General features: G+C 47.5%; 1 protein-coding gene across 1 annotated transcript in view; it reads left to right on the plus strand.

Annotated features, from left to right (window-relative positions):
- The window catches only part of SYNE1 (spectrin repeat containing nuclear envelope protein 1), a 2,319,318-nt gene that overhangs the window by 789,192 nt on the left and 1,506,708 nt on the right, over positions 1–23,418 (plus strand). Inside the window, exon 43 of the mRNA XM_086926873.1 lies at positions 21,283–21,433. Within this exon, the coding sequence (XP_086782999.1) occupies positions 21,283–21,433 (151 nt within the window). The remainder of the gene's footprint in view (positions 1–21,282; positions 21,434–23,418) is intronic.

Below are 23,418 nucleotides of genomic sequence, written 5' to 3' on the forward strand. Positions count from 1 at the left end.
TGGTATCTGAAGTCGAGCCATGACTCCATGAACTGCAGAGACTGTTCATAAAAGAACTGGATACCATCAGAGAATGCAAGGCAAAACTTTATGTCGCCAAGCATAAGAAAACCAAGCACTGGGACCATTTTAAGTCCTGCTCTGCATCCAAGGTTCGATCCCAGTCCTGCTCCTATTGCAGGAGTCATGGGAGCCACTCCAGAAGCCAGTCCATCAGGTTCAGTCTTGAGGTGAGCACCAGAAACACAAAAATTCACAGCGGAGTTCCACTTCTTTGCATCCCTTGCACATTCCTGAGCAAGAGCATGGAGTCGATTCTGGCTAGTTCCAGCACAATCCAAATTCCCAGGGCCTTTATCTACACCATGCCAAATCAAAGGGTTCTGCACAGCTGTGCGCCAACTCTTTCAATCCTTAGCAACTTCCTCTTGTGTGCCTTTGGGACCCAAGGAGCCAAGAGATATTCCACCTGGGACACGGCTTTCGGGTTCGACCTCAGTGCCAGCTGGTCCCTCTGAGCCAATCCTGCCTCCAGCTTCTATTCTGACATAGCCTCAGCACCTAAAACCACATCAGGCCCTAGTAAATTGATGGTGATGCCTACTGCGCTGCCAAAATAGGTGGTCACGATTGTCCTCTCCGATGCCGATTTGACGCTGATCCGATTTTGACTGCCGTTGCTCATGGATAATATGAAGGCATCCACTCCTGCATTTGGCTTACCACAAGGCAGGCAAATTATTTGAATTCCCTTTTTGGGGCCAGTTTTGATAATAATAATAATACTAATAATAATACTGACATTTGTAGAGCACGAACAGCTACCTCAAGCAGAGGTATCCTGGCGCTATAGCAATAAGAGGCAAACAAGGAGGACTAATCAAGAAACCTTATCATATTAACCTAGCCCAGTTTTTAACGCTTTCCTAAATAGTGGCCCTGAGTTAATATGACGTAAGTTATTTGGCAAGGAGTTCCAAAGCTTGGACGGCTTTCCTAAACAGAAGCTTTTGTGTGTTCGATCTCAGCAGTCGATTCTGCTTGTAGCTGTACAGGCGTTGTTTCAGGTAACCCGGACATTTACCATGGATTCACCGGAATGCAAATGTCAAAGCTTTGAATTTGATTCTTCTAGCCACTGGCAGCCAGTGGAGCTCCTTGATGTGCGCAGAGATATGATGACGGAATGGTACACATCTAATCAATCTCGCAGCCACATTCTGCACCATCTGTAATCTTCTGATCAAGTAAAGCGGGAGACCGACATAAAGGCCATTCGCATAGTCCAGTCTAGCTGTCACAGTGGCATGTACTATGACTCGGCGGTAGTCCTCTGGCAGCAAATTGAGGAACTTCCCAAGGCTTCTCAATTTGCTAAAACAGGATGCTGTCACTGCCAGATTTGGGCAGAAAAAGAGAGATCAGCCTCCCACTTAACCCCCCAATTTTTAGCCATGGTAACTGGGGCAGGAGGGAAACCCATTTCCAGCAGCCACCACAGGTCCGCTGATGGCGGAGGGTTTTTTCCAAAGAACAGCACTTCCGTTTTCTCGGCATTGAGTTTTAACTTATTATTATTCATCCAAAGGGAAATATCTTTCAGACAGTTGATAACTGAGATGAAGCCTTGCTGTGCTCCAGCTGTTCATAGACAGATCGCCAGATGCCATCGCTTTTGTGTCTTCGCCAGAGAGCCTTCACCCTTTGCTACCACCTGTTGCAATCCAAACATTTTTGCTACCACTGCCTATGGTATGGAGCCAAAATGAGTGGAAACGTTCAGAAAACGCCTCCTTCCATCCACCATCTTTCCCATACCCGCTGTTAACGCCTCATGTTTGTTGGGCTATTACACTCTCAACCTTTGGGATTCGGTGCGCAAATCCTCCCTGGTGTGCCACAAGACCTTTGCCTTGTATCTGAAGTGGTTCAAGATATTTGGGATGTGGCAATTTTCACAATTTGCTGTGGTTTGTACACCACTGACTCCATTGTGTGGGCCATAGACACCAGTGTTGACATTGGCTGCCATGTGTGCCTGTACTCAACTGGGTTTTCTGGGGATGTCCAGTTCTCCCTGATGGACATGCCCTTTGAAAGGACTTGCCTGTTCAGGGACAAGGATGACTCTGCCATCAAACATTTCGAAGAAGATAGGGCCACTTCTCGCTCTCTGGGCGTTTCCACCCCACCTTGACAACTGCAACATTTCCATCATTCCTTTTGTGGCTTCGCCAGAGGCATCCCTTACAACCATCCTGACCAGCCCCCATAAGGAACCCAGCAGTTTTGCTGGGAGAGGTTGAGGTACCCACCGCACCATGGGCCAAAGTCAGCATGCCACCTGGTTCGCTGCCCCCTTACTCCCGCAGCCCCACCTGCCAAACCAATTTAGTGTACTATTACAGAGCTACAGCTTCCCTGTGGGAGGCAGACTCTGCTGCTGATGCTATTCAGGTTGGCAAGCAATCATGTCGGACAGGTGGGTTATACAAACTGTTGGCAAAGGAAAATCTTTACCCTTCCTTTCTTCCCCAAAGCATTTTCCACCATCCACCCAATGACTGACAGATGGCCATCTACCCATTTTGCAGCAGAAAGTACAAGCCCTTTTGGCCAAAGAGGCTGTTGAGAGATTGCCTGTTCCAGTGGTAGCTTGTGGTTGTTATTCTTGTTACTTTGGGATGCCAAAGAAAGATGGAGGCCTTCACCTGTTTTAGATTTGACCCTTCCAGCACCTTCCTCCTGAAGAAAAGTACTAAAAGTTCACCTCGTCCAGTTTTTGACTGCTCTTGACCCTGGAGACTAGATGGTGGCATTGGACCTGCAGGACACCTATTTCCATATCTCCATCCTGCTGGCCCACCAATGCTTCCTCTGGTTTGTGGTGGGATAGGAGCACTTTCACTTTACTTGCGTCCCCTTACTATCACAAGTGCCCCCCAGGTGTTCACAAAAGTGATGGCGATAGTGGCAGCACACCTTCAGAGATCAGGGGTGCTAGTCTTCCCGTACCTCAACGACTGGCTGTTGAAGACAGGCTTGCCCTAGGCAGTCGTTAGCTACCTTTAGATGACATCAGACCACCTATCTTTTTTGGGGTTCATTATCAACGTTCCTTTAGTCACACCTGATTCTTCTCAGATGCTCCCTTTAATTTTGGACACAGTTTGGTTCAGTGCATTTCCTCTAAGAAGGAGACTCCTAGACAATCTGGCTATGATCATAATCTAGCAGCCTCAGTTTTGTATTTTAGTAAAGTTGACTCAGGCTGCTGGGCCTGATGGCTCCTGCTGGTAGAGCATGCCAGGTGGCATATGCGGGCTCTGCAGTGGAATCTGAAGTCTCAGTGGGTCCAACATCAGGAGGACTTTCCCGATCACAGTTGCAGTCGTGGATGCTGGACCACAATTGGGTCAGTGGAAGGTTCCTCTCACTCCCCACACTGAGCTGGCATTGCCAAACGATTCATCACTTCTGGATTGCGGCGACCATCTGGGTCTCCAGCAAAATCTCAGCTCCATATCAACCTTCTGGAGATGAGGGCTATCTGCTTGACATTGAAAGCCTTCCCTCCATACGTCAAGGCTAGGCTGGAACAGGCTTTCATGGACAACACCACCGTCATGCAATAAACAGGGCAGGGTGGGTTCACATACCCTTTGCCTGGAGGCTTTGCACCTCTGGAAAAGGCAGGACCACAATGGCATCTTCCAACTTGGCAAGCTCATTGAATACCAGGGTGGACAAGTTAAGCCAATCACAAGTGGTAGTTACACCCGAATGTGGCGTTAGGTCTTGTCCGCGAATGGGGGGAGCTTTAGCTCAATCTGTACACCACCGCTACAGCACTTATGCGCATTAAAGGCATCTCTCGCTTTGAGACTTACTTCGCCTCTAGAGGACCTCTCCTTCCTTTCTGCTGAAACCACTCCTGAGTTCTCAATAAGATCAGGACAGACCAGTCCCAAGTCATGCCAGTGGCTCTGGATTTGGCCTGGAGACTGTAGTATCTAGAACTCTTGAGCGTAAGCATTTGTTCCCCTATCAGGCTGTATCTCCTGGAGGCTCTATTGTTGAAGCAGCAGGGGAATCCGGGCCTCTGCAATCTTCATACTTGGAGATTGAGTGGCGACAACTAAACATCTTCCACCTTCCGTCAGAAGTGTTTGATGTTATTTTGGCAGTCAGGCATGTTCTGACAAAAACTGTATGTGCCTGTTATTGTTATGTTATGTTATGTTAATTGATTTTTTGAGCGCACAGCTGCCCCAGCGAAGGGGCGTCCCGGCGCTATATCTGAGAAGGTAACATAACTAACAAAAATAGACAAAGTAGGGAAATTTTAATAAGGCAGGGGGAAGAGATACGTTTTAACAGCTTTCCTGAAAGCAAAGAGATCTTCTAAAGATCGAATATGCACAGGGAGCGCGTTCCAGACCTTGGAGGCCAACACAGTGAAGGATCGGCCGCCTAGTCTGCATTTTTGGAAGCGTGGAACAAGTGCTAGATTTTGACCTGCAGAGCGAAGGCTACGTGGAGGAGTGTACAGGGTCAGGAGGTGCTGGAGGATGGTAGGGGTGTCGGTTTTAAGAATTTTAAACGCGAAACACAGAGTCTTAAACTCTATGCGTCTGATTACAGGCAGCCAGTGCAGTTTAGAGATTGTACTGCGGGCTGAACAGAAACGTGGCAGGCCTACCAGGGCCCTGGCAGCCGCGTTCTGCACCCGTTGGAGTCGCAGGACCTCCGCCTGATTGGCACCCAAAAACAGTGAACTCGCGTAGTCAAGCCTTGATGATACGCTAGCTTGAATCACCATCTGGCGAGTGGAGGCATCAAAAAATTTGAGGATAGGCCTCAAACCACGAAGAATGCCGAAGCATGTAGATGCCACCTTCTTAGTATGACACGAGAAGGTTAGTTTGGAGTCCAGCCACACGCCAAGATTTTTAAGTTCGGAGACCGGTTTAGGGGGGGTCCCAGCTCGTTAGGCCACCAGCTCGCACCCCACAGATCAGGATGTTTCCCTAATACCATCCCCTCGGTTTTGAGGGCGTTGAGCTGTAAACAGTTGGTAGTAAGCCAGCCAGCAACAGCCCTCAAACCATCCGCAAAAGTTTATTGGGACAAGTTTGTGGTTTGGTGTGGCATATTTCAGGTTGACCCCCTTCAGGCCAAACTGTCTGATGTTCTAATAATTTTTTATCTCATACCTGGCAAAGTCTTGCTTTGCGCATTGTTAAAGGTTATCTTTCAGCCATTTTGACCTTTTGCATTTGCCTGATCAAGCCCTATTGTTTAAGTCACCCGTTATGATGCCTTTTTTTGAAAGGGCTACAGCATATGTTCCCCCCTTCTCCTTTTGTGTTGCCCAAGTTGAACCTCAATCTCGTACTTATCTGAGTTGCACTCTATTCAAGCCCTTCCAAAGATGTTCCTTACAGCTCCTTCCACTGAAGACTGTTTTACTGATTGCCATCACCTCTGCACAGCGTGTGAGTGAGCTTCGGGCTCTGTGTGTTAATCCTCTGTACACCACCTTTTCCCAGACAAACTGGTTCTAAGTACTAGTCCATCCTTCCTGCCAAAAGTTGTAATGCCATTCCATGTCAGTCAAACTATCACCCTACAGGCATTCAATGTCCCGCCTTACCCCTCTAAGGAGGAGGAGAGACTTCACCACTTGGATCCCAAGAGAGCCCTGAGCTTCTGTATAGATCGTACCAAAGAGCACAAGGTGGACGATTTGTGTGTCGTCACTGGAGTGAAAAAATAAAAGACTTTGCAGAAACATGCAATCTCACCTGGATTGTGCTCTGCATTAAGAACTACAGGCTTATTCTTCCAGGGCCAAAGCTGCAACCACTGCATTAACACGTGCAGACCCTGTCCTAGTTATATGCCAGGAAGATGCGTGGGCATGCCTACATGCGTTCAGCTAGCATTATTGTTAGGACACCCTAGTTCTCAAAGTGGGGCACTTTGCCAGCTCAGTCCTGTAGAACTTTCTGGTTTGAGTCCATTCACAGGCCCTCTTCCAATATGTACTGTTTTGGTATCCATTCAAAAGGTGAGGAATCTGCGGCTTGAAGTCTCTAACAGGAAACAAGTTACTCACCTTTCGGCAACCGCAGATTCCTCACAGACCCTCCCATCCTTCCCATTCTGGGGTTGGAGTCTGCTCATTAATAAGATCCCAACTCTAGGAATCTGCACACTGATCTACTAATTTGCTTTTGGGGCTCAATGTCTGAGGTGACAACAGTCTAGAAAGCATGTGACATCAGCACGTTGGGTTGGCTTTTTTTTGACCCCATACGTCATTTCTGGAATGGAATGCCATTAGTATGAATTTGCACAGCACCCCCTTCCTGCACACAGAGGTTCTACAAATAAAGTCTGCAAATCCAATCTGACGCCTGTAGAATATTTAAAAGGTGAGAACTTTGCAGCTAGGTAGAGTCTCTACCAGAAAGAGTATTAACAAAGTAAGTAAAGATATTAAGGCAATAATACTAGAGTACAGACACTTCAGGATTTGCTGTGCAATGTACTGTCTTTATATAAAGAGAATCTTAAATTGCAGGCATGATACTATAGTCCCCAACTTATATTCTACTTTTTGACTAGCAGAGCTTGTAGTTATGCAGAAACGCTGCTTCCCAGTGAATTGAAGAGCATTTAATCATTCTGCTATAGATGTCAATGTCAATATGGGAGATTGTTTGCTGGAGGATGTCCCTCTTGAATCTCGTTGAACGAATAGGCCACTTCCTGATTTGCCATTAGTCTTTGACATTGGGACTATGATGGTTAGACTCAAGACCATTTCTTTTCATCCAGCCTCCATAGTGCTTCCAGTTATTGTCAACACTGTAATGAACTCTGTCTCAATGGGCAAACTCCAGAGATGCATGCAAATGTTGCTTGAATGTGGATTTGATTTACCTTAAAGAAATAAAAGACAAGAGGCATTTGGCAACACAGGAATGGTTAGTTTAATTAGACGCAGCGACCGGAATACGACAGGTGACAAAGTATACATTACATGAAGATCTATAAAGCGATTTCGACATTTCTTTGGAGACAGAAAGCTGGGCCTAGTCACGGGTTCATAAATCTGGTTCTTTTAATGTGGAGCGCAGGTGGGTCTTGACCCTACCTTGACATAAAGCGGGGACAGTGCATACGTGTCCAGATGTCCGGGATGGGAAGCGTGTGATCACTGCGTGCAGCATGCATGCTATGCTCTGATTAGCTGAGTGTTCCTAACTTAGTGTGGCATCTGACCATGTGGTTTTGGGTACACTCGCCTCTCCATCCAAATGTGTTTTATTGGGGCTAATCCCCTAAGACTATTTTAGTTCTGCTGCCTATTTGTGGGATCGATCTGGACTTTCCTGATCGCTCGTTTGTCTATGTGTTACATGTCACCCCACATGTGATCTGTTATGTTATGTTATGTTAGGATGTCTTGTAAAGGGACCAGCTGCCCCAGCAAAGGGGCTTCCTGACGCTGATAGCAATAAAGGCAGCTGACAGCATAGGTAACCTATCCTGATGAAAGAAAAAAAGACCAATGGGCTGATACAAGCCCCAGAGGCAAACAGAAAGGGCGTAGACTGCAAAAAAGGGCCTAAAGTGAAGGAAATAGATGTGTCTTCAGTGTTTTACGAAGTGCCTGATAATTATCCATACTCCGGATATGTACAGGGAGGGCATTCCAAAGTTTAGCTGCCAGTGAGCGAAAGGAGTGCCCGCGGCGCGAGCCTTCCTGACCCGGGGGACAACCACAAAGTGTTTGCTCATCGAAAAAAGATGGCGAGTGGGGGTGTAGGAGGAAAGCAGGCCACTAGAATGCCAGGGGAAGGAGAATTCAGTATCCTAAAAGCAAAGCAGAGGGACTTGAACTCCACACGGCTCGCCACCGGTGGCCAATGTAGCTGGCGAATGGCACTGGAAGTAGAGCAGCATCTAGACATGCCGAGAAGAGTTCTGGGGACTACATTTTGGACTATTTGCAGTCTCAAAATCTTTGTCTTATTAACCCCCAAGTAAAGCGAGCTGGCATAATCCAGTCTCCGATGCCTGGACAATCATCTGTTGGATGGAAGGGTCAAAAAAGCCCAGCAAAGATTTGAGCCCAGAAGAATACCAAAGCATGTTCCTGCCCCTTCTTAGTTTCGGTTTGGAAACAAAGAGCCAAATCGACACAAACACCCAGATTTTTCACCACCTGTTTGGTGGCGGGTGCTCCTCCCAAGGTGGCAGGCCACCACTGTTCGCTCCATAACTCAAGATCTTTTCCTACCAGCAAGACCTCAGACTTGATGGCATTAAGCTGGAGATAGTTGGCAGTCATCCACCCTGCAACGTTAGCCAGACTGCTTCGAAACTTAACAATATTATTCAGTCATCGGAGAGGGTGACTACCAATTGTGTATCATCAGCATATGATACAATAGTCAGCCCTCTGCTCTTGGCTACCAGAGCTAGAGGCTGAACATACAAGTTGAAAAGCATTGGACTTAACGCTGAGCCCTGCAGCACTCCCTGTTTGATGGCATGGACCCTGGAGGTAAAAAGGGGGAAGGCCGACACCTGGAAGGACCTATCAGAAAGGAAGGAGGTGAACCAATCCAGAGCAAGGCCCACGATGCCAGCCTCCTTCAACCTCCGTATCAAGATCTGATGATAGACCGTATCAAATGTGGCACTGAGATCGAATAGGATCAGTGCCGAGGTGAGTCCCTCATCCAGTGCTGCCCTCAGATGTTCAGTCACAGCTAGGAGGGCAGACTCCGTACTAAGGCCTGGGCAGAAGCCACCCCGGGAGGAGTCAAGTATATTATTCTCCTCCAGAAAGCCTGACAAGATGGAATTAATATAGGCTTCGGAGATCTTAGAGGCCCAAGGCAGCAGGGCGATAGGGAGAAAGTGCTCCGTTTAAGCTGGATCGAAGGTTAGTTTCTTTAATAAACGCATTACCCTGGCCTGCTTCCATGTCCTGGGAACTGTTGCCATAGACAAGGACATGTTAATAACCTGGCCCAAAGGTGCAAGAAGCACAGGTAGCAGTCTCATAAGATGGTCAGGCTTCATGGGGTCAGCATAGTATACATAGTGTATCCTCAGTAATTGGCGGGAAGACAGCCGGAATATGGGCAGAGGGACGTTGACCCCAAGGTCAGGGCCCATAGCTACCTGAGGGAAGGTCTTGTAGATGTTGTCCACCTTATTTTTAAAGAAGGTGGCAAGATCCTCACATTGTTCGTATGACTTGATAGAGGATGCATCGGGTGCCCCAGCACTTTTGAGATTTTTAAGAATGGAAACAATCCTCTTGGAGGGATCATTGCTGTTTCTGATCTCATCAGCAAAATATGCTGCCTGAGCTTTCTGAACAGCATTGTGATATTTCTTAATGGGTGACTGATAGCATCCCTTCAAGATAGAATCAAAGCCTCACCTCCACGCCCACTCCATCTGCTTACAAGCTTTATGCATATTGGCAAGATTGTCATTGTACCACAGATTGGATTTAGTGCTACGACACTTAGATTGTTTGGCAGGAATCAATTCATCCCAAGGGTGCCCTAGCCAATCAGATAGTGCTGCACTGGCAGCATATGGATCGTCCGGCCAGCTAGGCACACTCGAGGAGAGGATGGTACTAAGATGATCAAAGTTTAGTTAATGCGTCGGAACTAGAGCTACTCGGGCAACTTTCGAAAGGGTGCAACCCCAGAAAGCATCATGGGGATCAGATAATGTTCAGACCAGCATAACAGAATGGGGTTAGAGACAGAGAGACATGAAAGGTTGGAGAAAACTTGATCAAGTAGGTGGCCAGCAGAGTTAGTGGGACCTTGTACTAGTTGGAGCAGCTGACAGGCCGCTAGATCAGCTGAGAAGTTGGATACTTCTGAGTTGTGGGGCTTGTCAAGATGCAGATTTAAGTCACCAATGACAGTGAAGTTAGCGTACGTCATGACCAGAGAACCAATTATGTCAACCAGCGCTGCTCTGCATTCCTTCGAATGACCTGGAAGACGGTATACCGGTATGCCATACATGGTATAATTGGAGTTAAAGGAGATCCCAAAACGTCCACACTCGCACCCCAATACGGTTTCTTTGACAAGGGTACTGGTATAGCAGGATTTAAAAACAACTGCAACACCGCCACCTCTAGCCCCTCCATTGAGGGTGATAATACTATAGCCCGGGGTAAGCGCCAAACCTGGCTCTGCTACGGTATCTACTGACAATCAAGTCAGTTCAACCCTATGTCACAGGGCCTGCCTGACCAAGTACTACAACAGGCATTCTACAGTAGCTCTGGTACTGGACGTACCTGTGGTGTTCCAACTCGATGTATGTCTGTAGTGAAGAATAACTCAATAAGGAGACATGGCTTAGGAGCCAGCGTTGGTGGGTGCTCTGTAAAAGAGTTCCACACCACCACACTGTAATTCTTTGAATGCTGTCGATCCCCGGAGACCCTGTGACTCAGGTCGATCCATGAGGCGCAGTGACACTGGGGCACCCATTGTGAACCACACAGACAGACACCGAAGGAGCAGGGAGGCTCACTCACATCGGACCAGAGCAGCACCAAGCAGTTGCTGCTTAGAGAGCAGCTGACCATGTGGCCTGGGGCTGTGAACTGGAAGGCCTCTTTCCCTTGGACTGGAGGCTGTGGGAGCACCTCTAGCTGTCTCACCAAGAGTGCCTGCCAGAAGAAATTGGGAAGCCGAGCAGAGACGGAGGGTGGCCACAGGGCCTTGCGGATATTGAGGTAGCCATTTCGGGTGTGGTCCCCCCTCTCCCGCTTGGCTGCTTGGAGTGAGTATGAAGTCCTTTCATGGCCAGAGGCCCAGCATGTAACCCCGGCCTGAGCTTAGGGCTGGCATGAGGCAGGATTCCCCTCAGGATCGGAGGCCTGGCACCAGCCACGGGTGATGTAGGTAAGAGTGGCGGGGCTGTGGGTCTGAGGGGGGAGGGATTTTGAGAGACGACCACAAGGAAAAATTCATTATTTATTTAATTTTCCCTCGTGGTCATCTCTTGAAATTCTCCCACCCCCACCCAGCCCCACCGCTCTTACCTGCAGTGGCTGAGGCTGCCTGGCACCCATGTCATAACCCGTTATCTGCGGATAAAGGAGGCACTACACAGAAGGAGGTGAGGCCCTTGCAAAACCACCCACCAGGAACTGCCAGAGCCCACTGCAAGCTGGCTCGAATTTAAGGTGAGACGCTGGGAACACAATCATGGATAGTGCTCTGTGTGCTCGCCGGGGGGCCTGTAGAATCAGCTTGCTGAGCGGCCCCATCTTCTGCAGACACGTCCACTGATGATGGGGCCCCTGCATCGCTAGGAGCAGCCTATATAGACCTATCCATTATGGCACTGACATTGACAACCTACAGTTGCCCCTGCATCTACTTCAGCTACCCCACAACAGCTGAATCCTGCGACTGTAGGAAGCTTGACTTCTCCTTGCAGATGTCCACCCAACATTTGCTCCCATTTGAACTACTAGATGCCGATTTCCAACTCTGACAGTGCACTGAAGCCTGCTAACCAGGCTCGAGTGCCAGTGTTCTTTTTTCTAATATGAAATAGTGTGACTGGACTGTTCCAGCCTGCTTCCACAGATACATTTCTGACCCCCTGCTCGGGAAAGCCAACGCTCTCAGAGGTCAGGAACAATGCCTGCTCTGGCAGGAGGTGTTAACACCTTCTCCAGCGGGATGGTTAGAGATTTATCATATCAAGGCCAGACGCTTCAAAGCCTCTTCTTCCTTTGATATGCTACCACAGCTTTTTCCAGACCTGGAAGATGCCACCCCATGCCCTTAGGTCCATTTGGCACAAAAACAGGGGGGGAAATTAGCTAGTCAGTAGGTGTGTTACACTATCAGGCTAGAAAGCACATGACTCACAGATGATGCACGGAATGCAGAGCAAATCGAACATTCACCTCCAGTCCAGAGATCTGATTTGAATCCATCATTCCTTTACTCATTATGCCACCCCAGTTTAGACCCAGCCATATGCAAATCAGTCCTGACCCTGTGCCTTGGGGGATAGCCCAAACTGCCAAGCCAGGTCCTCCCTGGAACAGCATCACCCCTCATCAGCCAGGCTAACTTGAATCCAGTGACACAGTGAGCATGGGACCCACGTCTGGGCATACCCTGAAAACATAGGGTGAACAAAGCCAACACAAGGAGATGATGGACAGAGGACTATCAGCCTAGGCACACCACTAAGGTGGGCCACCTGAAGTGGACACTTGAAGAAGGGTTTCACCATCTTGTTTTCGGTGAAACTAGGAACTTTGGGTCACGTTTATGCAACTCTCCACAGAAAGTGGATATGGGGCGGTGTCGTCACCCCAGTCATAGGTAGCCCATTGGCTACTACTGCACACTCCCCTTAACACTACTAAATTCAGTGTTTAAGTGGCCCCCTGACACCAGGAAGTATGATTCATCTACCTGGGAACAAAAGAAGGACAAACAAGAGCCAACAACGCAACAACGGTGGACCATCACCTAAATTGGCTGCTGCTCTCTCAACAATTGCAAGAAACAACTTGTCCGGCCCCTAACCAACCTCCCTAAACCCTTGGAGGACTGCCCATACTTCGCCAACCAAGCAGCTACCCCCTTAATGTGTAGGAGCCGGTTCCCTGCATCCTCCAGGCACTCACTGCATCTGCACAGATCATCGTTTTGCTGACCACTGAGGGAGAAGATGGTCACTGAGAGTCCAGGAGGTCAGCCCCATCACTTCACCAAGTCGTGAGATGCTCAGCATTCCCAGAGCCCCCTGCACCAATACCCAGGGTACAGGAGCCCTTGTAAGCACCAAGGCTTGTTGTGTGTCCAGCCCGAACACCACCAATATCAACTTGAGCCTGCCGATGAGGGACCTCAGTATCTCCAAGGCCAGCGCCGAGAGTAGCCCTGCAGTCTTGTTTTCTTCTCCAGGTCACCAAAGCCATGTGAGAGCTCTAACTTCTGTGACCCGCCAACCAAAACACCTCTGCCATCGGTATCAGTTTCGTGAGTGTTGTATATCTATGTGGTTTTTCTCTTATCGCTAGGCTTCAAGTAGTGGGTAATTTTAGAGGACTCCAAAGTTTTATATAGCACCTTCTAATTGTAAGTAGCATCCAGAAGTTCATCACGGTATTAGCGTCCCTGCATGATAACGGGGATAACCCGATAAACTGATACCGAAGCTACATCGTTACTATTCTTCAGTGGACTAGGATTTTCTAAGTATATCTCATTGCTAACCCTGTGCAATACAATTGGGATATGAAAACCTGACGTGATTGAATTTCCACACCTTGAGTCTCTTGGGGCCAGTTTTGAAGGTTTGAATCTATGCCCTGGCGAAGTTACGTACTATAACGAAACGCATTGGCTGTTTTATCCGGTACTAGCAGCCCGTCCCGACCTTGTCCGGGAGCAATCCGGCTTCCCCGACCCCCGCCTGCCCCGACATTGCCCAGCAGCCCGGGCCCCCGGCCGCTCCGTCCCCCACCTGCCCCGACCCCCGCCTGCCCCGACATTGTCCCCCGGATGTCACAAAGGCCCAGTGTTGAGGCGCTCTGCATAAATCTCCATGGCGGATGCTGTAGTCCCCGTCCTCCTGCCTGCCCCGACCCCTGCCTGCCCCGACATTGTCCCCCGGAGCCTTTCCTCAGCCGATGTAAATTGTACCCTTCTGTTTTGTTGTAACTCCCCGTCCCCCGCCTGCCCCGACCCCCGCCTGGCCCGACATTGTCCCCCGGAGCCTTACCTCAGCCGATCTAAATTCTATCCTTCTGTTTTGGTGTAAGTCCCCGTTCCCCGCCTGCCCCGACCCCCGCCTGCCCGACATTGTCCCCCGGAGCCTTACCTCAGCCGCCGCTCCTCCTTCTGTTTTGGTGTAAGTCCCCGTCCCCCGCCTGCCCTGCCCCCGCCTGCCTGACATTGTCCCCTGGAGCCTTACCTCAGCCGCCGCTTCTCAGTTCACCGCTCCTCACCGCTGGTCACCGCTCCTCCCGCCGGTCCGCTGCTCCTCACCTCCTCCCTCGCGCCATGTCCGCCTCTCGTCACCGCTCCTCCCCCGCGCCATGTCCGCCGCTCCTCCTCACGCTCCTGGATGCCGCACCTCCCCGCGCTCCTGACGTCAGCACGTATTTTTTAACTTTATATAGCCTATGTCCATCTGCACACCCTGAGGATTACAACGATGTGTCGGGTGTGTGGATTGGCGCTGTGGTTCCCGGGTTTACCCGCCTCAAAGCCTCAAAGTTCTTCCTTTATAATAGTAGTATATTTTTTATAATGTAAATTTTTTAAATATAACGTACTTTTTAACTTTATATAGCCTATGTCCATCTGCACACCCTGAGGATTACAACAATGTATCGGGTGTGTGGATTGGGGCTGTGGTTCCCGAGTTTACCCACCTCAAAGCCTCAAAGTTCTTCCTTTATAATAGTAGTATAGATAATTACCGAAATAAAGAAGAGAACTTTTTTGAATAACAAACATTGCCTTCTTGATCCTTTTGAGTGCGCCTCCTACCTTCCGTTTATTGCTCAGTGTTCGAATTTGTGCCTTAGGACAACAGGCACTTGGAGTGTGCAGCACCACTATTATAAATTTGATAAATATTTGTGTTTTGGTTGTGCTTAACCTTGGTCAGGTTGTCCTGTTCTTCATGTTCAACTCCAAAAGTACTTACCTGATTCCAATGATCTTGGTGTCTAAAATTGTATAACAATCTGAGTTGTTTTTCTAAATTGGTCTCGAGTTTCTTCTAGAGTATGTATCTAATTTATTGACTCTTTGTGTACAGAAAATGCTTAACACTAATCTCTAATAAACTTAAGCTGCTCGACCACACTACCATTAATAGAGCACTTGGGATTATTAATTTAAGCCCCGTACACCAATAAGAGTAATCTGTAAATTTTTTGCGGAAACAACCAGTGGGGGAGGCATGGGATACAATAATGTCAGATTAAGGGGCACACTGGCTGGATCAACCAGAGGCATCAGAGGCTGAGCCCGAAGAGCCTGAAGGGGCACATGATTGAGATCGACATACAGCACACACATGGCGGGGGAGATGACTATTACTATATAAGAGGCACCTGCGACGAGTGACGAGTACAGCGCTGCTCCCCCCCCTGCTACCCCACCCCCCACTACCTCACCCCCTGATATCCGAGATCTACTATGGCTGTTCCCCCCCTTCCCCCCTTGGCAGAGATTCTCGATTGCCCCTCCAGCTATTCCCTGTCAGTTAGTTAAACACACATGGAGCACCCTTGGCCGTTGCCACAAATCATGCGATTTACATGTGCTCGGCGCTGGAGTATGCACACATATATTAACGACCCGTATATTGTTGGGTTGGGTGGTTGAGTTATTCTATAGGACATAGCCGATGTACTACACGTGGAGATCTAAGACAATGAGAGGTCTCAGGACGGAGAGCAAACTGTTGGGTGTTTTTGAAGTTGAGTTGGTTATTGTTAAATCTGTATATTGAGGCTCTATACCAATTAATGTAATTTTAGATCTTTTCCTGCACAATAATTCTCGGATTGTCTACTGTATTGCCTGCATTGATATTGTCAAACTATAATGCAATTTGAATGGACTTCCGGAAAATGTCAAATATACTGTAATTCAAAAACCAGAAAACAATAAAAACAGATTTAAACAAAAGGGTAATCTGTACTTTTTAAATTGTGTGCCCTTAAATTAGCACTATCACATAAAAAGCCAGCTTTCGACAGCCACCCGTGGCCTCTTATTGGTGGCATGATCGAGGTGCACTTGGTAGATATCTGGCGCCCCTGAAACCACTCATGATCCGAGTTTGGGGTGTGGAAGCAACGGCTGACCTCCAGCTCCTGCAAAAGCGTCATAATGGAGGGGGGCTTGAACCTGTGCTCCCTACCGACTGGTTTTCATTCCAGATTGACTGAAAAACTGAGGATCGACCTCCAAAGTCTCATTCTGCTTCTTAATAGAAAGACCACAAAGGGCCCTGTTAGCACGGCCTCCCATGTGATCTACACCAATGCCCTTTATTGCCTTAGTCCTTCTCAACAATGCTGATTGTGATGTAATCCTCCGAGCAGCCCAAAGGCTTGGGTCTCTTTCCTTTCAATCCTCCCTAGTGATGGTCTTCCCGGACTACATGCCGAATGTCCAGCAGAAAAGACAATCCTTACAAGAGGTGAAGCACAACATGAGACCACTGGACATCCAATATATGCTCCTCTTCTGTGCTATACTGAAAGTCAATTCAACTCAAGAACTTTATTCGGCGAGAAAGAATTGCCATAAAAGTACATTCAAATAAAAAGGAAATGAAGTCATATAATTCATAGAACAATAAAATCCTTTAAGATATCATCACATAACAATCATAAACCCTGGACAGAATCTAACACACTACATTCCCTTAAATAAATATTTTTTACACTAAAAAGGGCAACATTAAAACACTCAAATTGATCATTAAGTGCAATCAGAAATGCCAGTGCTTCTTTATAGCTTCTTGTATTCTGCATAATATAAAAAGGGGTTTCAAATATTGACATTGCAGCTCCTTATAAAATTTACTGAATAAATTAAAGTGCTGTGTGCTTCGCTTACTCATTTCATCACAAGGACAAGAGGTTTTTATCAGGGGTATAGGCCTTCATCCTCGGAAATGCAACCAAATAGTGCACCATACTACATCTACATCTAGTTAGGACATGCCGGTGTGGGTTGTTTTTAGCACTCATCAAATACTCCTGAAACCCCTCCCTTTCCTCCAAGGACATATACATAGCAAGCATCGTTTTCTTTGACTCTACACGAAGTCTAGCTTCAGACCTATGCAGACAAAAAGTGGCCTTAATCACACTCTTGGTTAATGCTAATACCTGTGCTGGTTCCTCCTCCATTGCCATATTAAACATAGACTTAAGCATGGAAACTATATAAGCCAGCCATGGAATGGGAAATACCTAATCCAATTTTAAGCATTCAAGTATAATCAGTTTGGTAAAGCTAGTTTCTTCTTTTACTCATATAGAGAGCCAAGGCAACAATGGTTTCATTAGAAGAAAATCCTCCAGATAAAACAACCCCACCTCCCATAGTCCAAAACCCAGATTTGAACCTGGGTCTCCGGGACCCGGCATTTTTAATTTGGAACCAGACGGGTTGCAGGTCAGTGGGCCAGCTATTCGACACTGCTGGCTCTCTTCCCTTTGAGACCATACACTCGGAATTTGTGCTCTGGAATTGGAGAGATGGAATTACATGCAGGTCTGCCAAGGGTAATGCACCCCTCCATCCGCACCAGTGCAGAGAGTTAACTTACTCCCTGTGAACGAGGGCTCCTAATTAAAACCTTGGACAAACACAAGATCTCAGAACTGTGCTGATTGATCAGCCCCTCCACAGAGACTCCTGAGTCTAGGGGCCAACTCTGTTGGGAGACCGAGCTAGGTAGCGAATTAACAGCAAAAGAGTGGGGCAACATTTACTATAGAGCATGACACACCGCCCATAATATGGCCAGCATAGAAACTGCCTCCAAAATTGTTACCTAATGGTATTAAACACTACACCAACTACATACAGATCTCTGTAATGCTGGCGCAGATGCGGGCAAGTCTCCATTCTATGCGACAGTCTGACAATACAGCCATACTGGGAGCAGGTACTCGCAGATATAGACACACACTTGGCCACAAAACTCCCCAGATTCCTGGCATACATTGTTTTAGGACTCCTCAATCCTCTCACTTCTCCCCTTCGGTCAAAGCGAGGTAGACAGATTGGCTTGGCCCTGGGGGCGGCTCTACTGAACATTTTATCACACCGGGGTTCGAGGCTGCTACCCACACACTTGGGGTGGTTACACCAGTTATGACATATCTTAGGGATGGAACACATCACTCTCTCCCTGTCCAGCCAAAGTGCTATGTTCCCTGAAATGTGAGGACCATTCCTAACTCTACTGACATCGGAATATAATGAACTTACCTGCCCCAAATATCTACGACTCCTCAGACTGTCCGAAGCCCGAGGCCCTCTGTAGCCTCTACCGTGAGAACCCGATGAAGATATTCGAGGGCATGAGTTGGGCTAATATCTTCCCCTACCCCTTTTTCTTTCTTTCACTTTCCCCCTTTAAAGCAGTCACCAGGTCCGGGGATGGGGGCAGCCACGGCCCGTGTAGGCGTGCCGCCGGGCGGTGATGTGGGGCGTGGGACGGTGTGGGGGTTGTAAAATGCAGGAAACGGACGATTTCAGGTAAGTAACGGGAAAAAACTCCGAATTTTGTTGCGCACGCTGCATCGCCAAATGCGATGCGGTGCGTGCAACAAAATTTGTTTTGTTTATTTTTTTCGTTACTTACCTGAAATTGTCCGTTTCCTGCATTTTACAACGCCCCACCCTGCCCGCCCCACGCCACCACCCGGTGGCAGGCCCTACACGGGCCGTGGCTGGACGGGGGGATGGCAGTTTGGGGGGTTGAATGTTAACCTTACAGTGTACCTAACCTCAGGGCCCCACATGTTGACATAGCACTGCTTGTTGTCCTCCTTTTTTATGTTGATGATAACTTTATAAAGAGATATAAACCATAAAATAACCCCACCTCTTTGTGCACAATCAGGGATGAGGCTGTGGCAGGAAAACAGAGCGACTGTTTTAAGACTGATAGTCATCTTCTAAGGAAAACCACTATTCTTTGACACTCCAGCCGCAGCCTGCGCTTTGGAGGATGAGTGGCCTAATCTGCAAGGCTGTAACATCCTACAGTAGGAGGAGTCAGGGACGGGGGAAGCCGAAGGATGGTAGAGATGGAGAGCTTCCTGTTTCTTATGTTTTCACTTATCTCTAGCACATTTATTAACCTGCATTTGGCGGTCTCACACGAAACATACATGCAGGCCTCGAACACTATTATTCATACTGCCCCGCCCCCTTAACAAATGACTGATACACATCAACCCACCTTCACAGGTAGGCTACACATCCTTTCGTGGAATGTCAATGTTTCCTAGACAAAATCAAGCAGAGGCAGGCCTGTGGGTGGCACATAAAAGCAATCCAAACATACTCTAACTAGAGGAGGCCAATTTAATGAGTAATCCCTGTTCTTTTCTGGCATGTAGGGTACTTGAAGGTGTTCCACTGCGAGTTTTGCTGCAGTTCCAGTGGAGTTCCCATATTAATCCGGAGATATGTTCAGGATGTGACACAGTGCTCCTGGCAGTGACTGGAACTACATAAGGGGCCCAATTTCCCTAATCTGCATCTACACCCTTCCCAGCACTGGTGTTCGAGCGACCTAGAGTCGACTCCACTTGGAGCTTCCAGCGGCCCCATGGGTTCCTCGTGGAGATGTCACTAGAGTCAACGGCTGCAGCTTTGATAGCTCCTCCACTGTAACCACCGCAAGGTCGCATCCAACAATACTGGTTACATTGCTGCATACATGCCCATATTGGACATGTGGTGAGTGCACTACCCACTGGAGCACTGCTACACTTTCTTCTCGAATTCACATAGGTCATTCTTCGGCCTAGACTACTTCCTTCTTCCTAAGAGATAAGGACATAGGGTACTTTCCTTCCAGACTCTGGTGAGGAGATTTTCCAATCACTCACCAATGCTGCTCAACCTTGCCTGTGGGCCTGAGAGACAGGCTGCAGGGCTGCATATGCGTCATTGGTGCTTGCAGGCAGAGAGTTTTGCAAGTCTTGCCAGCAAATTGTAAGTGCTCTTTGGTAAGCCATGAAAGCTACTCTAAGCTGGTAGATCATCAGTTATACCAAGGGCTTCCGGGGGCAGACCCAACAAAAGGTATCCAACTTGGGGTCCTGAATAGCCGAGCTAGAACAGCAATACTTGGCCACAGCAGAGAACTCGACCCTGAGGGACTCCCTACACACTCAGACACTTCTGAGTTAGGAATATATTCAAGAGGCGTGGATGACTACGCGCAGCTGAATATACCAGTGGGATAATTAAGTCAGCAAAACCCTACATTGAATGTGTACGCCTCATACTACTGCAACCCCATATCCTACATTGAATCTGACCAGGGCCTGCACATAACTGGCTGGGCAGCCAATGCAAGCACCTTCGCTGCATACTATTAGTGGCTCTACAGCCCTGAATGAGAGGGTATGGCAGACCTGATGCAATTTGTTGCCGACTACCCAGTCAACCAGGCAAAGCACTGGAAACCAACAGGTTCCTGGTGGAATTGTGGAGGCTCCATTGGCCGCAAGTGGGCCTCCTCTTGCTGCGGACCTTTCTGGACGCCCTGAGGATGGGCCGATTGTCCAGTGACCTCCAAGCTGCAGAAATAGTAGTTATCCTGAAGCCGGGTATGTGGTGTACAAGATGCGAGGATTACAGACCGATCTCACTCCTGAATTTAGAGGTCAAGGTGTGGGCCAACAGACTATCCGCGGTGATTGGGAAACTTGTTCATCCCGATCAGTTCAGATTCGCGCCCCAACGGGCCACTGAACACAACATTTGGAGAGTCAATAATGTCACCCAGATGAGTGCTAGCTTGCCGGGCCACCAAGCTTTGCTTAGGGTCGATTTCCAAAAGGCATTCAGCTCGGTGAACTGAGTCTATCTCTTCACACTTCTAACACACCTGTAATTTGGACTCAAATTCATTAGTTACATCAGACTGTTATACACCCATCTCCTGGCCCAGGGTACGGGCTGGCAGTGCCGTGTTCCACAGGTTTGATATAGAGAGAGACGTCTGCCAGGGTTATAGGAAAGAGTGAAAGAAACCTAGAAGGTACTTTTGTCAGAGTAGACCCAGAATCAGGACTTTAAAGGCTTTATTCTCTAACTCAAGAAATGTTTTTATGCATATTCAACGGTATGTATCCCCAAGACATGTCATTTGCCATTGTAATTATGCAATTTCTGAACAATAAAACACAACATCCATATTACTAGTCTATGTCCCCTTGAAGTACTTCTCACATGTTGCATTTTAGACAAATGGTAACATTCAAGCTTCTTTTGTATGCAAATCAAAGTTTTCAGGGGTATTTCGGTTGATAAAATGTTTCATTCTCATGCACCCTAAATATGTACAAGTAGCATGCAAAGTTTTCTGTTAGAATACAATAAAATGTCACTAAAGAGATTTGGAAAAAAGAATGCAGAAAATTCTTAATACAATTCTTTTTGTCTTTCCCAGTCAGGAGCAATGCAGTATCCTCCTTGATCTTATGAGGGACTATCAAAATTTAAAATCCACTGTCACAAAAGTGATTGAGAATGCCGAAGAAGTAGCTGTCATAAAATCTACGTTAAAAGACCAAGAAGATATAAGAAGAATAATGTCTAAGGTAATCCTGCATGTTTACGAGAGGTACTGTGAAAAGTTACCACGACGGGGCAGATTTACAAGCCCCTTGCGCCTCTTTTGCGCCGCTGTTGCGCCACTTTTGTGATGCAGCGGCGGCTGCAAACGATGCGCCATGGTGCGGGCTATTTACAACGTGACGCATCTGGGAGATGCGTCACGTTGTAAAGCCCTGCGCCTTAAGGAGGTATTCCGGTGCAGGGGGGCGGGGGGGGGGGGGGGGGTTCCTACAAGATTTCACTTAGGCACTTTGAGGCCAATGCTACGTCAAAACCCTGTGCCTGCTTAAAGCAGGCTTAAGGCTTGACGCAGCATTAGTAGAATGGGCCCCCCAGAGCATTGCTGGAGCTGCGTCGCGCATGCAACACAACTCCAGCAATGCAACACCTTTACGGCACAGATGCGTAACGCATCTGTGCCATTTTTACCCCATGGTGCCTTGCATTGTAAATGCAGCGCATCATGGGTGGCGGAGGCATGGCCCACAATTACTGGCGCAACCCTGCTAATTTGCAGGGATGCGCCAGTAATTGTAAATATGCCCCTACGTCTTTTGAAGGTATCTGGTACGATAAAGCTATTTTTGTTATTTGGAAAGGTATTGTTTATTGTAGAGAAATCAACAATAAAGTAATAAGGTTTACCTGGTGATGGGACCTTCACAAACCACACATGCAGTGCTTCATATCAGAAAAATTAAGTGCAGGGTCCCGAAAGTTTTTCTTAGAAGTCTGTTGCTGGCCCTACTGCATGCTGGGTTGGCGAATACCAAACTTTGATTCCACCTCTTCCTTCCACCACCCTCCACTTCCTGTCTCTTCATGTCATTCTTGCAGGTTTGTTTTCATTACAATATTCTCCCTCTGACATTGTTCTCCTAACTTTCTTTTTGTCCTTCTTTCTCCCTTTTCTCCCCCTTTTCTGCCTTTCTTTCCCTCGCTCTATGTCAAAGTCTGATGATAAACAATACGTCCACCCCTCTCCCAAAATTGATTGTCAATGCCCACCACCTACAACCACTTATCTAAATTGAGCACTTCACACATGATCCGAATGTACACATACATAAATATATAAGTACAATCTTCAACTATTCTTTACCGTGCTAAGGTGTCATAAACGTGTGTAGTGTGCACTACTCACGCATACAATACGCGTGTCATTGTAAACATGTACACAATAGTGTGCCTTGCCGGGGAGAAGTCAGTGAAAGGAAACGCACATGAGAATAAAACATTAGGTATTCACAAACATTTATCTATCCATTTCCAAAACGTATTTTGACGCCCGAGTTGTCGATGAATGACCCATGTGTATGTGCTGCAGAAAGAGTTGGAAAGTGAACCAAGTTGTTTAAAAACACAGCAATAGCATAAAAAGTGGACTTGTTTTGTGTAAACATAAGTACAATGAAGGTTAAGTGCAGTGCTTTGAATGGAGAAACGCCTCTGTTGGCAGAGTGTGGGCCCTCTACCATTAGTTGAATAGGCCCATTCAAAGCACTGGTTTAGTGTACAGTAAGAAAGGTGCTGTGAATTCAGGTCAGTGGGTCTATGTCGGCAAAGTACATTATTCCTGGTGTAGTTCACACATGCATAGAACCCAGATGTATGCAAATCCACAAAAACTCATCAAATTTCAACTTGGCTAGGGGGTAAACCTTACATTTGTCGCTTAAGTGTTCTACCCCATGTATATTCTTTCTGCTTGAAAGAAAGGCGTGTTTGACCTCCAATTGATGGCCTGGAGCTTGAGTGTGGCTCTTGGAGCGGATAGAGGAACATGCCCAAGACAAAGTTTGGATGAAAAGAGATCTCTGTTTTTCTGCCAATGAGTGCCTACTGCAAACTGCACGCTAAGCAATATGTGTGTTTTTGAATTCTCCAGTTTTTAATCTACGAAAATAGCAGCAAATTAGTGCACATTCTTATCTGCTCTTTGATGAGATGTGCCACGTTTTATGAGAGT

This window comes from Lissotriton vulgaris, chromosome 6, assembly GCF_964263255.1.
Source record: "Lissotriton vulgaris chromosome 6, aLisVul1.2, whole genome shotgun sequence".
Classification (NCBI taxonomy): domain Eukaryota; kingdom Metazoa; phylum Chordata; class Amphibia; order Caudata; family Salamandridae; genus Lissotriton; species Lissotriton vulgaris.